This window comes from Stegastes partitus, unplaced genomic scaffold (assembly GCF_000690725.1).
Source record: "Stegastes partitus isolate 25-593 unplaced genomic scaffold, Stegastes_partitus-1.0.2 Scaffold539, whole genome shotgun sequence".
In the NCBI taxonomy this organism is placed as follows: domain Eukaryota; kingdom Metazoa; phylum Chordata; class Actinopteri; family Pomacentridae; genus Stegastes; species Stegastes partitus.
This window is the reverse complement of record NW_007578270.1, coordinates 172,332-188,523: the sequence shown is the minus strand read 5'-3', so window position 1 is coordinate 188,523 and position 16,192 is coordinate 172,332. Positions and strand designations below refer to the sequence as shown.

General features: G+C 45.6%; 3 protein-coding genes across 4 annotated transcripts in view; 1 reads left to right on the top strand and 2 right to left on the bottom strand.

The window, feature by feature from the left end:
- The window catches only part of mif4gdb (MIF4G domain containing b), a 5,789-nt gene extending 3,604 nt beyond the window's left edge, over positions 1-2,185 (bottom strand). The window contains exons 1-4 of the mRNA XM_008288052.1: positions 2,116-2,185; positions 1,347-1,465; positions 1,146-1,255; positions 716-871 (exon numbers count right to left, since the gene is read on the bottom strand). Coding sequence (XP_008286274.1) covers positions 716-871; positions 1,146-1,255; positions 1,347-1,440 — 360 coding nt within the window. The 5' untranslated portion in view covers positions 1,441-1,465; positions 2,116-2,185. The remainder of the gene's footprint in view (positions 1-715; positions 872-1,145; positions 1,256-1,346; positions 1,466-2,115) is intronic.
- A 290-nt stretch (positions 2,186-2,475) lies between these two features.
- On the top strand, positions 2,476-5,955 carry slc25a19 (solute carrier family 25 member 19). 2 transcript variants are annotated; one of them, XM_008288049.1, is made up of 7 exons: positions 2,476-2,563; positions 3,206-3,379; positions 3,571-3,726; positions 3,799-3,969; positions 4,607-4,787; positions 4,869-4,999; positions 5,085-5,955. In XM_008288049.1, exons 2-7 carry the CDS (start codon positions 3,248-3,250, stop codon positions 5,298-5,300), a joined length of 987 nt encoding a protein of 328 aa, XP_008286271.1. In that variant the 5' UTR covers positions 2,476-2,563; positions 3,206-3,247; the 3' UTR covers positions 5,301-5,955. The 2 variants fall into 2 exon arrangements, with proteins under 2 accessions (XP_008286271.1, XP_008286272.1); XM_008288050.1 differs by lacking the exon at positions 3,799-3,969.
- Positions 5,956-6,488: 533 nt separating this feature from the next.
- The window catches only part of LOC103361865 (cytoplasmic phosphatidylinositol transfer protein 1-like), an 18,073-nt gene continuing 8,369 nt past the window's right edge, over positions 6,489-16,192 (bottom strand). Inside the window, exons 5-9 of the mRNA XM_008288074.1 lie at positions 13,996-14,067; positions 12,403-12,498; positions 9,682-9,837; positions 9,410-9,473; positions 6,489-7,717 (exon numbers count right to left, since the gene is read on the bottom strand). Of these exons, the coding sequence (XP_008286296.1) occupies positions 7,407-7,717; positions 9,410-9,473; positions 9,682-9,837; positions 12,403-12,498; positions 13,996-14,067 (699 nt within the window). The 3' untranslated portion in view covers positions 6,489-7,406. The remainder of the gene's footprint in view (positions 7,718-9,409; positions 9,474-9,681; positions 9,838-12,402; positions 12,499-13,995; positions 14,068-16,192) is intronic.

The following is a 16,192-nucleotide window of genomic DNA, read 5'->3' as shown; positions in this document are numbered from 1 at the left end:
TTTTAGTAATGGACATATGATGCTCGCAGCACATCCGTCACTGACATACTAACACTGCACAAGTTTCTCTCTGGCTGCACTGAGGTCATTAACTTCCACAAAAGTCTTTGTCATGGGTGCCCATTGCTAGCTAAACCCTCACAGTGCTCTTTGCTTGCCAATGTAGTCCAAGTGATTGCCTCCTCGGTGATACAGCATTAAACAATAAGAGAATCCAGGTACTACAGGTAATCTACTTTAAATGTGTAGAATCGAGGGAAATGGCATCAGATCGAATCAGCAGATCCTAAATCTTAAACGATTCTGATGGATCGAGGGCAAAAAAGCCTGATCAGAAGATCACTGGTTAAAAACAGCTTTCATCAGATAACTGTGTGAAGTCTTGACTCAGATTTCTCTTTCACACGAGTGAAGAATGAGCACCGACTGTAACCGAAAACAAGCAGCGCTGTGAAATCCAAGTCGGACTATTGTTGATGTGAAAGTGTGCTCGGCCTCCACCTTCCAGGCTCATTGTCCCGCTGTTGTTAAGAATAGTTCAGAATAATGCATCTCAGCAGGAACAAGACAGGCACGTTTACACTGTTGGTGTTTGTGAGAAGAACAACTCTGCTGCACTGAACACAAAACGTAGTGAAAGAAAGGCGACACGTCAGAGACCCTGTGTGAACAACAACACAGCGAACAGATGTTCTTCAGGCTGTCTGACTCGTACCTTGAGGTAGTCGAAGATGTTGCAGATGAACGTGACGAAGCACACCCACTCCTGCAGCGAGCGTCCCCTCGTCTCCTCGCGATCCTTAAACTCCTGCTGGAGTCGGTTCAACAAATTCCTCCTGAACACGTTTCCATTGCTCTGCTTGGCCTCAGCCTGCACGAGGAGACCAAACAGAGTCGGCTCAGATAGAAGGAGGAGCACGAACGAGAAGTCAGGCGATACGGGGGAGTCGGTAAGCTGATTTAGGAGTCTCCTGTTGCTTCAATGCAAACTTCCAATTAGGCATTAATAAGGCAAGAGGATTAACAATCACAGACTCCAGCAGATGTTTAAGTCGTCCTCCAGTCTCAGGTTTCCTAAATGCCTCATCCTTAATGAGCCACGTATTAGTCAGTGCACTTCCCTAAACGAAAAGTCCAACACTGACCTGCACAATAGTGTAGCAGATACGTCCAGCCTCTTTGCTGAACACCTGGTCCTTCAAAGACTGATCCACAATGATGTTGGAGACCTTCTCCAGGTTGACTGAACTTGGATCTGAAAGACGGAAAGAAAAGGCTTTAAAAAATATCTTTATGGACACTAAACCCATCCAGGGGGTTTTAATGATCTGTAGCAACATGCCGACCTTTCAGAGCAGTTTTCAGTAACATCTGTGTGTCCTGGTCGAATGACTGAATCCTGTAGTCATCGGTGGAGTTTTCCATGATAGATGGTAGCATGTAAATACACCTGAGAGCCTCCACGCTGTGAGAATATAGAAGAGCATGGTTATTGCTGCCTGGCTGGATGTCACAGGTGTTGTCATCACACACAGTAAAGCAGGTGTTTGGGGCCTTGGACCACCAGACAGAGCTCAGGACAACAATGCGATCCTGTTCAGTCATCAAACTGGCTGCTGCACACAACTCATTCACTGAGGGATCGTGGGGATTACATGGGAAAACCAGGTCAGCTGAAGGGTCATCCAGTAATCAAAAGATCGACCCGCAGCACGAGGACAAAGTTAGATTTACCCCGATGGGACCCCGAACATGTCCAGCAGCAGTCATGTCTGGTCCAGCACACCTACATGTACATCTAGCCGTAGGTAATCTCTGCTAAGGTAACGGGACTGTGGTCTAGAGTTGGTTTAACAATAGAACATGATGCTCTGACACATGTTTGCTGTCTTTTCCTACACCAGCAGTCTTTCTGCTCAGATAACTTACATGTAGTTTGTTAGCTTGTTTGTATGTAAATGTTCGGCTAACGCTAACGTCGACTTTAATTACCAACCTTCATCTAAAAACGCCCGCCAGAAGAAACACACGGGTAGTTACTAACTATAGCAAGCTGATAGAAAAGGCGCGTTAAATTATTTACCCATTTATTTGAGGATAATGTAAGAAATGTACCTATTTAACGCCAATCCTTCTGCTCATACCACTTCAGCGGAGCGACGCTCGACACTGGCTCACAAAGATCACGTACGAGCGACAAGATGAGCCCCGCCTCTCGATACCGACGTCAAAATAACTGTGCATTAAGTCTGTTTCTTCTGCACCATCCCCATTATTGTGGTCATCGTGATTGTCGACACCTTAAACTGCACTATCCACACCAGTGATGTTAGCCTAAAGCAGGTGTTCGAGCCGTTACCTTACCTGCTGTACTGAAGCGAGGCGGTGAATCATCTTGTTGGGATATTTCTGCTTTGAAAGGCGGGGCACTAACCCGGAAGTAGTATTTATGGCTTGTGGGCAAACAGTATAAACCTGTTCTTGTCATGTTCCTGTTGGATTTTACGTGCTGGGTTTCAGTGCTGGAGCTGTACTTATATTTATGAAGGATTCCTACCACAAGGTAAAGTCTGTGTGACCCTTATTACCGCTACAACCCCGGAACAGAGTGGACAGCTGCTCTGTTGTTAGCTTAGCTTAGCTTGTCCCAAGGTCCCACTGCATGTCCTCCACATGTTGTGTTTGTTACTGTATGGATCTTTAGGACATTTTGTCCTTAAGATATGTTTTATAAAACGCTGTCCATCAAGGAAGATCTGCCACAAAATTTCACACGAACATTAAACATGTGACTGAAGCTCCAGATATTAGCACAATGTTGGACATAAAAAACTAAAATGCATATTTAAGCAAAATTGCTGCCCAAAGTCAAGGCAACAGATTTGAATATTTCAGCTTGACATCCGATTTTCATAGTTTGACATCCATGGCAAACTTTTACTCAGAGTAAATGCATTAATTTACTCAAGTTATCCTGAGTACACCTGTGCCTTGTTTCAGTGTTTTCTTTTTCTACTGCTCCACTCAGCTGTAGTCACTTTGCAAAATAAGAGCCTGTTTTTCAAACGTATAATCATCTTATTAGAACATGATCCTGTTCATATTAACTCTATCTACAGTATGCTGTTCTTCATTGTGGCTGTATTTGCTTCAGTGCTTCTCTTTAATTTTGAATTTAACTGCATATTTTCACATGTTTGCTTAGTCTGTGTCTGTAGGGTTAACAGGGACCTGAGGCTGTGGAGACATGGTGGGCTATGACCCTGGTTCTCAGGGTGCAGCTCTCTCCCCGGAGGAGGCAGCCCTCGCTGGCTCGGCTGCTGGGATGGTCACCAGAGCCCTCATCAGTCCCCTTGACATCCTTAAAATCAGGTTTCAGGTAATAATAATGCAGCAGTGCTTACTGTGTGACGTGTCATCCAGGATGTATGCATTACCAGCTGTGACCAGACATTTCTGAGTATTTGCACATTTCAGTTGTTATAGATGTAGAAATGTAAACCAGCCATTTAGACTCAGTACCACAGAATCAACACAGTGGTGCCGATCAGCGTTTCTTTCTCCCTACAGCTGCAGATCGAGTGTCTGTCTTCACAAAGGTCGGAGGGGAAGTATTGGGGATTATTTCAGGCATGTCGCTGCATTCGTTCAGAGGAGGGACTCTCTGCATTCTGGAAGGGCCACATCCCAGCACAACTCCTCTCCATCTGCTACGGGGCTGTCCAGGTAGAGCATCAACCGCTACGCAGTAAAACTTTATTCACAACATCTACCTGATTTTGCACATGTCCTTCGCAGTTTGCCAGTTTTGAGTTTCTGACCGAGGTGGTCCATAAGTCGACGGCGTACGACAGTCAGAAGTCAGGCGTTCACTTTGTCTGTGGCGGTTTGGCAGCCTGCTCTGCTACGGTGGTCTGCCAGCCTCTGGACACACTGAGGACTCGCTTTGCAGCTCAGGGAGAACCCAAGGTGGGACACAATACGATGATGTGCTGCCGCTTCCAGTTTTGACAGATACTCAGAAGTCAGCACATAGTCAAAGGCTTTTTGATTGAGTTAATGACGTGAGGAAGTGTGAGTGTGGTAGGACAGCAGCGATGGAAACACTGAGACGTTATGTGTCGTCTCCTGCACTAACAACAGTGTCAAGCTTTGACTCCCTTTCCTTAAAATGAAAACAGACATGAAAACGCCTGTTTGTGTGAATACTGAAAAGGATAAAGGAAGAAGTTGTGTCGTCTGTGCTTGTTCTACTGGACTCAGCTTCCAATAGACGGATGTATTCCTGTTTTGCTAATAATTATTTTGGAATATATTTAGAATCTATTTTGAGCAGATGCTTCAGCAGAGGACAGAGAATGAATCTGCAGGAAACCAAACACTGTAAATCCTAAACAGAATGTTTAACTATCTTAAGTAAAGGTGCTAAAACAACCAAGGATTTCTTCATCTTTAGAAGCCCGAGTGATCAAACGTACCTTAGAGCTATTAAAAGCACTGAAGAATTAAAAAGTATATTGTCTCTCACCTGTTGTTGGCAGTAATTTTAGACAACATTCACCTGTGCAGCTGTAGTGACATTGCTGTGATAGTGTCTCTTTTAAAGGTGTACAGGAACCTGCGACAAGCTGTGACCACTATGTGGCGCTCAGAGGGAGTGCTGACGTTCTACCGCGGCCTGTCGCCGACGCTGATGGCCGTGTTTCCGTACGCCGGACTGCAGTTCTTCTTCTACAATGTGTTTAAACAGCTGCTGGCTCCTCCGCCCACAGCTGGAAACTCAGGAGGTCGGTGGAGATCAAATGTACGTAATGCTAATGCAGAGGGTTCAGGTTTAAGTGCTGCTTGGTTTTATGGCTCTTTCTAAGGAACCCTGCGAAGCCTGGTCTGTGGCAGTGGAGCCGGAATGATCAGCAAAACCATCACTTACCCCTTCGACCTGTTCAAGAAGCGGCTGCAGGTGGGAGGCTTCGAGGCCGCCAGAGTTCACTTTGGACAGGTGAGCTCTTCACAGCACGCCTCATTTCACTGGAGCACAATATCTGGATCTGGTGGAACAATCGTCTCCTGTTTTTCACGTGCAGGTGCGCAGTTACAGAGGCCTGATGGATTGCATGATTCAGATAGCCAAAGAGGAAGGCGTACGAGGCTTCTTCAAAGGGCTCTCGCCGAGTCTTCTGAAGGCAGCTCTGTCAACAGGATTCACCTTTTTCTGGTATGAGTTTTTTCTCAATGTCATGCAAAACGTGAAGGAGCAACAGAGAACACGTGACCTCACCAAAGACGTGGAGGAAAGATAATGAAGGAAAGACAGTAACGCACATTGAACACTCGCGCCTTGTTATTCGCTTGCACTGAACAAATGTCTCGTCTGGGTTGACGGTGGGGGTTTCTGCTGTTTACAGGAAAACATATCCTCATTTATTCTCTGGTTGTTCCGGTCACCATGTCAAGTGTTGTAAAGATAGAATAGATTTTATAAAGTTGTATTTGATCTGTGTTTGTAAAGGAAACTTGCTTTTATCATACATGTCTGAATTGTTCTGTTCAGTCAACTTTGCACATTTTAAGCACTGACTTCAGTCAGCTGAACTTTGCCATTGTTAGGTTACATTTTCTTGATATTTAGGGATTAAATTGGGAGAAATGAATTCAGCAAACATTAACTTTGGAAGTCTGTGGTGGTATTGTGCATTAATATTTGAATTTTTTTGATTGACTTTCCCTTCTGGGATAAATAAAGTATTTTTCATTTCATTCATTTTCATATTGTGCACAGACTAAAGAAAGAACAATGAATATGGATCTGAGGGATATTATTGTGGACAAACAGCACTCTGAGTGTGTATATGCTAAGCTAAGGTCGTTGCAGTGGTTGTGGTCGTTTCAATGTGTGTGTCCAACTCTGCAACTTTCAGGTCATTATTTTTCAATAAAGGTTTTTCTAAAGACTAAGTTGTGAGTCTTCTGATGACCAGAGGCTGGATGAAGGATGTGCAGGTGTTCTGGGCTTTCACTGGTAATAAATGATGCACTGGACTGTTCAGGTGTAGAACGATGCTGTCGACACGCTGCAGATCTGGTTTAAAGAAGAAGAAGAAGGTAAACTTCACACATACATCGACCTTCAGCTGGAGTCTATTGTAGAATATCGGAGTTTTAGTTTTACTTTTCTACTGAATATTAAGTTTTATTTACATGTCAAGTTTTTTTTTTTTTGCAAATTAAACTAAAAAAAATTAAATGAACTGTATTCAAAGAAGTAGAAGTCACAGATGTGATGTAGTTTGATCCCTGCAGCTGTTTCTTCAGGACTGGCATAAACACAAGTGAAGCACGATAATAACAGCTGATCTGCAGTCAGATCTTCAACACGTCTGATTCTGTGTTCTGAATACTTACGAGCATTTTGCATGGATTTAATTTTCTGTTTACCTGCTTTAGGTGGATAATTCCACTCAAATAAATGATGCAAACAAACACAATTATGGATGCACCAGCATTTAATTTAACTTCATTCACTGACTATAAAACCCACCAACAGTAGGACTGAAAATGAACAGCTGATCTGAATATAGCAGCAAAACAACACCACATGACCAGTCTTTAAAAACTAAAACACAACATCAAGTATGAGATAACAAAGAAAACCAATTCACAAATATTTCAAAGCCGCCTCAGCGGTCAGAACCATGCGATTACATGAAGACGTCGCCATAAACAAACACTTAGAGAAGATGAAGAGTCCTGTCTGTTGAAAAGCATCGTTCCAAAGCCACTGGATATGATAATCTTTTTAAAGTACGGACATTTGACTGGTTAAACAACGTTCATACAGCATGTATGTACAAGACACACCTGAGTGTGGAACCATAACACTCAGCGGTCACAGGGCCCAGCAGGACTCTGTCACAATGTCCCGACCACAGAAACACAGACATCACAGCACAAGCTGCAGGCAACACAGCCACATGTTTAACGGTAAAGCAGGAAGAGGAAACCTAATTCTGTACAGGTGAATTTAACGTGCAGTGGCTGAATCTGGCACCCTGAGCCTGGATAGAACAAGGCAGCGCTCTGTGGGATGCTTCCAGGAATGTTGGCTCCACTCAGCAGGCCGCTTGGACTCCATGCTGACTGATGACCAGGAGGCGAGAAAAATGAGGAGCTGCTTTTGTTTGACTCTCGCTGGGACGGACGAAACCTCTACACCTCGCTGGACTGTTTGCTGTTTGAGACCAGGCTGAGAGCTGTGGACGCTGCTGCAACGCTCTGCTGAGGGGCTGGGACCACCAGGACAGTCTCCTTCACTTCAGCTGGCTGAGGGGGCTTTGTGGGATGTGCTGGGCAGGCATCCTCCACTGATCCGCGGGTCGACGGCGTTCCACGGCGCTGCAGCAGCTTCTTCATTCTGGCTGCGGACTGGAGTTCCAGGAGAAGAAGCTGGGCAGCTTGAAGAGGGAGTCCCTGCGGCCCGGATCCGGCAGGGTCAGGGTCTCCGGAGCAGACTTCTTCCTGGGCCGCTCTTTGGGGACTGAGAGGAACTCCGGGGCCTCGGTGGAGAGGGGGGTGGACGGGGCGCTGTTGGGTCCGCTGCGGGCGCTGGAGGGCAGCGGGGTCTCTGAGATGGAGATGGTCGGAGGGAAGGTGCCGATCTTCAGGTTGGTGGCTTCCTGTGTGGCTCGCTCGTACTCTCGCACCTCCTCCATGGTCATATCTGTTGGATGGAGACAGACACAAGGCTATAGTCTATCTGACCTGCCTCCTCCAGAGACCTGGAAATAAGTCTGGTAGTTCCTCAGCTTTTTGTGGAGGATGGAGGAAGCGTGAGGATGCTCCACAGCTGGAACATACTAACCACATGTGTGTGTTTCGTATTCCACATGAACACGTCTCTATTTATTTTTATAGTACTTATGTGTGCACATGTGTGTTAAATGAAAAATACAAAGTGTGACGTTCTCGCCACGTTGTGACGTGAATTACAGGTAAAATTATATATTATCAAAAAAAAGGACGTGCAATTGGTGAAAGGAGGTAATGGGCTGGAAACAGTGACAGGACTGGTGAGGACAGTCAGGTAGGTTCAGTATTTATTTGTACCATTAATTTGCTGACTATAATGCACAATATGGACTTTTAAATGGACGTTGGCTCTGAAGAGAGCAGCAACACAACGTCCACACCATCTGTGGTTTTATGCAGCTGAATCCCTGAATCTGCATCAGTTTCATCCAAAAAGAAGATGATCCATGCTTTTGTGGTGGGAAGACTGCAGGTGCAGGTGGCCTGCCTCCTCTTGTGGCCAGTTATCTAATCAGAGCAGGCTGTTTAAGTCATGTGCTCCCCTCTGTTCTCCCTCTGCTCCCTGAGCTCTGTCCCTGCTGTAGCTGGTTGGGTTTGGTGTCCAGGTAGGAGAAGAAGCTCCTTCACATGCACACTTTTTTTTAATTTTATTTTTTAAAGTAACTGCATGTTAATGTCGATCACCTTTTTGTTTGAAGTGTTGGTCGACTGTAAAGCCGTTTTGTGACCCTCTGCTAGACCAGTGATTTAGTTAATGGCCCATGTGAGAGGTGGTGAGTAGGATGACGGTTTTAAAAGGCATTTGAAGGTATATGTAGGTTGAGCCTGGCTGATATTTTCCCCTTTTTCCAGGTTCTCCTGCCTTATAACCACTGCTGTTTTGCCTGCTAGTTTAGGTTTTTGTATTGGTTTAGCCAGCTGGGTTGTGTTGCTTTAGTTGTTTCTCATTATTTTGTGTTTAGTTCTTTTCTTTTCAGAGCAGAGCGCCACTTGGTGGAGAGACTAGGCACCTGTGGTGAAGTCCCTTCACTTTATTTTGTTTGCATGTGAGTAACTGCACAGGGACACGACATCGACTGCACCACTTTGCTGTGAGGATGCCGTGAGATTTGTTGTGTTGCGCCCAGGTGAGCACTGGTCCCTGGACACTCCTCATCCTCGTCTCTCCACAAGTGGCTTCTACTTGGTTCTTTTGTTCTAGTTTTTTTGGACTGGATTTTATATTGGTGTTCCACTGATAGTGTGTTTTTTGGGTTTTTTAGAATTCCTATTATATATAACTTTTATTATAATAAAGTAATACTCTGACCCATTTCACTGTTTCTTTTTAATTTGTTCTTTAACTTTTCGTTCTTTTCAGCACTTCCTGTCCCATCCTGTTTATTCTGCTTTCAGTATTACAAACAAAAGCTTTTGATTTACTTTGGAAAACACTTCAGTAATGAATCTGTGTGCCTTATTATCCACTTTTCCAACATAATACGGTACAATTAGTATTTCCTGGCATGCAGTCCCCCAGGTGGCGCTGTTCGGCGTTCTTTCAGTTCTCCACATAGTGCACCTCACCACACTTTCTACACATTGGCACCTCTACCAAACTTACCGATCCACTCATCCACCCACGCAAAGGCCTGCCGGTGTCCAAGCAGCAGGACGTCTCGGATCACCTGACCAGGAGGCGAAGGAAGCGAGGAGCAGGAAGGGAAAGGAAGGAAAAAGAGGAAAGGAAGGAAAGGAGAGCAGAGTGAGACGGAGGCAGGAAGATTCAGAACTGACGGCTGCGTGTTGTAGAGCAGAACAGCTGCTGACTCTGATCTGTGCGGGTCAGAGAGCTGAGCTGCCTCTCTGAGGGCATCGACAGCGCATCATCCTGACCTTGTGGACAAACTGCTCCACTCGTGTCTGCAGGCCCCAGACTTCAAACTTGACTGTGACCAGCTTGTAGGAGCACATGATGGGTTCCTGGGAGTCGATCCATCCTTCCTGCAGAATCCCTCGGTTCGTCTTCTTCGACTTGAAATGCCGAGGGTCCTAGAGAGCCAGGAGACACAGACATCAGATCATCACACATTCTTCCTCCTTTTCAAGTCATTACATTCACCATAACATTAGCTGAAGAGGACGTGCAGAAGTCCTCTGCCTGCTCTTCAGCCAGCCTCTAATTAACAGGTCCTGTCCTGGTATTCATCTCCGTCACACTTTTCCTCCAGGATCACCTGCTGCCACCACCGGCTCCTGCAGAGAGCAGCCAGCAGCACAGCGGGAGTCTCTGATCACAGAGTTTAGGGGCATTAATCACAGCTCCCCGTGGACTCATTAGTCCGCGGCCTCATTCGTTTCAGGGTCATGTGTCTGCTGGTGATGCACAACTTTCTCCATCCCTGTTGGGAAGCACTTCTAGGGGAGGTGGAGAGTCTGCAGGAGTGTGTCATCAGTTTACTGGCACATAGAAAGGAAAGATGAGGGCTCGGTCTGTCTGAAACAGACGCCATGTTAAAAGGCATTTTACTTTGATTTACTCCAGATTTGACTGATGTCTGTGGTAGAGATCTTATTCCAACCCTCTGGATTTCAAAACCAGCCAGAAGGTCTGAAGCCACGTCATCTTAAAAATCACCCAGATTGCAGCTTTTATCAGAGACAGAAACCGTAAAAACAAACAACTGGCAGATTCCCAACTTTCTGGAGATCACTGAACTAATCATGAAATGCGTTGGTTGGAAATGAGGCTAAAAATCATGTTTTATCATCTTTATTCTACATGTTTTCAAACTCTTGGGTTTAAGTGAGAATCAGATCCACTGCAACATCACAAACTAGGACTCTGTTTGCAGGGAGCTGCTGCAAAACAACTACAAAGAAGGTTAAAGAGACTAAGAGGAGATAAAAACTAAACCTGATCAGTTAAACAGATGCAGCAGGTTGTCTGTAGGACACATCCAGCACAGGGAAACATGTGAAGCAGAGCATAGAGGCGGTAAAGATGTAGGCAGCAGGATAACGTTGGTAGCGTCTGAGGGAGTCACAAGTTGATTCCAGGTTTTATATTCAACAGTTCAACGGTTTCATTGAGGCTTCTGTCCAAAGCGATGTGCAGCTAGGAGTCGATACAACATCAGCAGGGATCGACTATCAAAGAAATTCAACTTGTGTTTTTTCTTTTTTTTTATGATTTACGCCATTTCAACTTGACTTTTCTGCACTTCTCGTCCTGGTTGTTCTGGTTCCACAGAGCTGCAGGACTTTACAGAAACATGAACCAGTGAAGAGAAACCAACAGAGACACTACATAGAGTTCAGAAGGAGAGGATTACATCTGTGCTTTGACAGTAATGTGTGTGTTGTGTGGTTTGGGAAAGGTCCTGTACAGGGTTTAAGTTTGCACTGAACTCATGTTGTCACTGTTCGGTCTCCTTGTTTTTAGTCGTTTAGCCGGTTAAAGTTTCGGCTCCAGCAGGAAGAATGAGCTGCAGGTTCTGAACCTCGTTGTGTGAAACCATCAGTCAACACGCTATTTTTATTTATTTTTTGGCGTTTTTGCCTTTATTTGATAGTGCAGCAGAGAGAGACACAGGAAAAGTGGGGAGAAGAATGGGAGAAGGACCTGCAGGAAAGGGCCATGAGTGGGACTCGAACCCAGGACTGTAGCCCCTGAACATGGGACGCCAGCTCAACCAGGTGAGCTGTAGCAGCGTCCCAGTCACCACGCTTCACACCCAAAACTGAATTGTGTCTTTGGATTTGAGGAAAACACAGGAATGCTGCCACAGACACCCGTTTCCTGACACTGTAGATACGAGGAGCTCCACATGACTTCATCCTGTGACCTCATTCAAACAAACATCTTCAGATTACCGCTTCACCTTCATAAAACAGGAGAGTTTACTCCACTTTGTGTGGACATCGGTTGGCGACATGTGCATCACGACAACCTTCTTTGAGTCACATCTCTGTCAGATCTGCAAATATTTGCTTTTTAGCCAATCTTGTTTATTTAAATTAGAACCATACGCCTCTATTAATTTCCCTGTGGGGACAACTGCATCGTTACAGCAGCAAAGACATTTAAGAAATATCACAATAAAGATGTAAATAAACCAAAGTACGAGTTCAGATTGAACTGTGGGATGATTTCCAGTAAACAAAGTGTAAAACACACTTGCTTTTAGTACATCCACTGATATTGTCATGGGCTGTGTGACATCAGCTGTGGACGGCATCTCGCTGCTATTCTTAGCTCTGAGTGGATAAAGCAGAGGCCCATGAAGCCAGCAGGAGGTGTGAATGTGTGTGAATGCCACTAATAAAACACCACTGCAGCGCTGTCATGACCCCTCCTGATTATTAATAGCTCAGCTTTTTATGACCACGGCCTGATGGATGGACAAACACACGCATACAAATGTCACATCAGCAGCTAATGGCCTCCACCTCCCCCACACATGCACATCCATCAGCCAGAGGCAGCTGGTGCTCAGAGAGGCGCTGAGACAACAGCACTGTTCTCACTCTGGTGTCCATCTTCACTCCATCCTTTCACTCTTCATCCTTCTACTGCACTCGTCCTCTCTGCATCCTGAGCTCAGCTGCCCTCACCTCAGACTCCTTGTAGTGGCGCTCGGGGATCTCGTCATAGGCGATGTCCACGAAGCACACCTCCGTCTCCTCCTCCCTGGGTTCCCTGCCAAAAATCTGAGGAAACAGCTGATGTGAGAGGATGAATGAATCAGTAAAAGCACTTGAGACGCTGACCAACGATGTGGACGGTGTCCCCCTGAGGCTGCTATGATGATTCATTTCAGTCAGAGAGCTCAAAGAATCTACAATTCGTCTGTGAGATCAGTTGATGTAAAGATGACACGACGAGCTGACTTCACTCTCAACACACCAGTGTGAGGATGAACGCTAAAAGTTATCAGCTCCCTTCAGAACAAACTTCCTACATCCCTAAAACTTTCCTACAGGTGCAGAGAAGAGGACAGAGAGCAGAAACAGAAGAGAGATGGTGAGCAGGCTTCCATTAAACACAACACACCCTCTGTTGTATCGACCAGTTGTAAATGTGAAGTCATGAACGTCTGTCAGACCGGCGTCACATGGCTGCGATTCCCCCGAGCCACCACTAGGTGGTGCTGCAGCCTTCTGTTTCCAGCTACAGCATGGATCGAGGCAACGTTGCGTAATTCAGATTTGACCCTTCTGCCAATCAAAGTGTTAAGTGGCTCTGCAGGAGAGCGAGAAGCGCTTTTAACTGCAATGAAAGACTTGAAGAAACCAAAGTGTTGGTCCCGATGCTGCAGGAGCTCAAGTCTGCAGCTGCTGTTATTATTATAAACTCTACAGCTGTCATTATAAACTTTATTATAAACTCTACAGCTGTCATTATAAACTTTATTATAAACTCTACATCCACCATGTCTGTGTTTCTGTTGTATCTGCATGCACCAGCAGCAAAAGTGAAAACCTTCATGCTGTTTCATGATCTGAATGGATGCTGCTCTGACAGGTGGTCTTTGTGTTTTTCCTGATCTGCAGATGATTCCCACAACGTTCCCACAACGTTTTAAAGAACGTACATAATGCACATGTATAGGTTTATAGTATGGGTATATTAGAGCAGGTTTACATGCTTTAATGTTCTTTATTATTTTCCTTTTCTGCAGCAGCTCTTCTCACCGGCCACCAGGTACATGACAGAGGAACCTGACATCAAGTGATGAGCAGGAATCTGGGAGGTCTGAAGCTCTTACAGATGCACAGCACTACACCAAAAACCCAGAAAGCACATTATGGACTCTTCACTGGAAAGACTTTGCATTTTAACATCAGTGCAGCGTGACTGAAAATGAGACATTTGTCCAGCAACTGTGTTGTTTATGTGAGATCTCAATGAATGCAAATTAATCAGCACAAAGAAAAGCTAATATAGTCAATCACGCTGAGTAAAATCCAGCTCTCCACAGGAACGAAAGCATCCTAATCCTCCACATATTCCTCTCTTAATGAAATCTCACAGTGATGCAATAACTCTCTGACAAGGAGAAGTCCTGAGTTCTGATTTGGGGGCTTCAGAGCAAGAAGGTTGATGAAAACATAAGCAGAACAACAGATGAAGAGGTGAAACAGACAAACACAAACCTAGAGCCTGTAGAAAAGCTGAGATTCTTTCTTTTCACATCAAACACTCACATTGTTGTTGCTGCCTTTGTTGTCCTCGTACTTGGTCTCTATGTGGATGGAGAACTTGGGCAGGAAGGAGCACTGGGGGGACAGAACAGCAGAAACAGTGAGAATCAATGTGCACAATGATGACTTGGCTAATTTGGCAGCCAAGACGTTTCTGTATGTGAGTTTGTTCAAAGCAGACGATGAGGATTCTCTTCCTGTGCAGGTTTACAGCCGTGCTGAGCTTGCAGCCGATCAGATCCTAAACGCAGCAGTTTGATCGGATTACAGCTGAACATCTCCAGTTATTATACAACCAAAATGTGGAGTGGCGCTTACATAAGCTGTTGATGTGTGTGTTTGTGTGCTGCACAGCAGGACGATCGATCCAGCAGCTACAGGCCTCCATGCTGGGAGTGTGTGAACCCACTGAGACGGAGGGAGAGTTCAGCCTCCCGTCATTACTGAGGAGAAGGCAGGTCCACTGGTCTTGTGAGAGAAGTGTGTGTTTGTCCTACAGTAAAGTTCCTCCTAGAAGTCCAGATAGTCCATGAACATCTGGACGTGGCTTGTTTCTCTGAGGATCATGACTTTATCAGTCCAGTAGGTCTGAGGTGTTTCAGTCCACGTCAGATTACATGACTCTGTTTTTAATAACAGAATCTCTGTAAGAGCCACAAACAATCCTCCTCTTCATCCTCTGATTCCAAAACATGTCCTGAAGCTGAACCACGAGGACCAGACTATAAATACCTGTTTAGCACAAAAGTGGACCTCTGTTTTATCAGAACAACGACAAGTGCTACCTTGAGAAAACTGAGCAGCTTTGTGGAGCGACAGCATAAAGACGTAGATGCTGATCTTCAGCCTCTTGAGCTGAGCTGCTGTGACGTTCCTCACACATCCAGATGCTCCGAGCAGCATCTCAGGGAGCCAAACATCCTGCTGCTGCTTTTATTTTTGGTTTATTGATGTTTCCTTGCTCCTTCAGACGCGAGCTGGAGGTGGAGGAGTCACGGTGCACGTCCACCTGATGTCCTCGAGTAAATCATTAGTGCTTCTTGTCAACAACAGTCAATTAAGCAGTGATGCAGCCCAGAGCTTTAATAAGACATGTCCTGATTCAGTGCTATTGACGAGCGGCCCGGTGCTGCAGGGATGCAGGTGTTCTGGGCCCGAAGGTGAAGCTCGAACAAGTCAGTTTGCATCTGTGGTGGCAAATCAAGAGTCTTATTATGGATGCAGGAGGAGCTTCATTTGCAGGTCATCCTGAGAGACGGGGTGAGGAGCTCAGCTTCACTGCATTAAAAATGAATCAGCTGATCAGGATCGGGCTGGCGCCTCTCCCTGGAGGTACTCCATCCCTTCCCAGGACAGAACACACAGAAGGGTCCACATGTGGCTACTCCCCTCAGGGAGGCCTCATGCTTCTCAGGACCAGCTGGTGGAGGTGAGCAGGCACAGCGACGCCTGGCTTTGACTTGCAGGTGATGTGGAACATGGCTACTGTTGGCTGAGTTCAGTTTAGAGTCACAGCGTAGGTGATAGTCAGGGTCCTGGTTACTGGCCTGGACACTCTACCTGAAATCTATCTGCAAGAATGTAGAGCATCACAACGACAAAGAGACAATCTCAACACACGGCTCCGTGTCTCACTGGTTTAATGTGACGTCACATCTTTTGAAGGTAAATGTCGTAAACCTGACGCTGCTTCTGTTTGGACTTCATGTACTGAGAACACAATCTGATGAAAGGAGCTCAACTCTGCCTCTCCTCTGCTCACGCACACTTCACATTTGATTCTTTTAAAACATGTGACTCACAATCACCTGTATGTGACAACAACAGCAGCAACACAGGACTCTTTATTCATGCGTCACATGTGTCCGTCCTCCTCCTGTAAATGTCGAGCACGTATTGACCTGCACACAAACACACGCCATCACTCAGATGAGCAGCAGCCAGAACAGAGCGAAAGGTTGAGCTGTCAAGGAAAGACGAGGATGGAAATAAACGATGCTGCAGATCAGGTACTGGACAGAGCACCTCTACCTATCTGTCTTATTTACTGATTGACTTTTAGGTTCTTTCATCTTCCATGAGTGTGATTATTGGCTCTCCTGATGTTTTGGTGACTTCTTGGTGTCCAAGATGCCGAAGAGCAGGAAAAAGAAGTTCCTAGAGTCCAAAGTGGTCCTTCTGATGTCATGTTGGGTCCAAA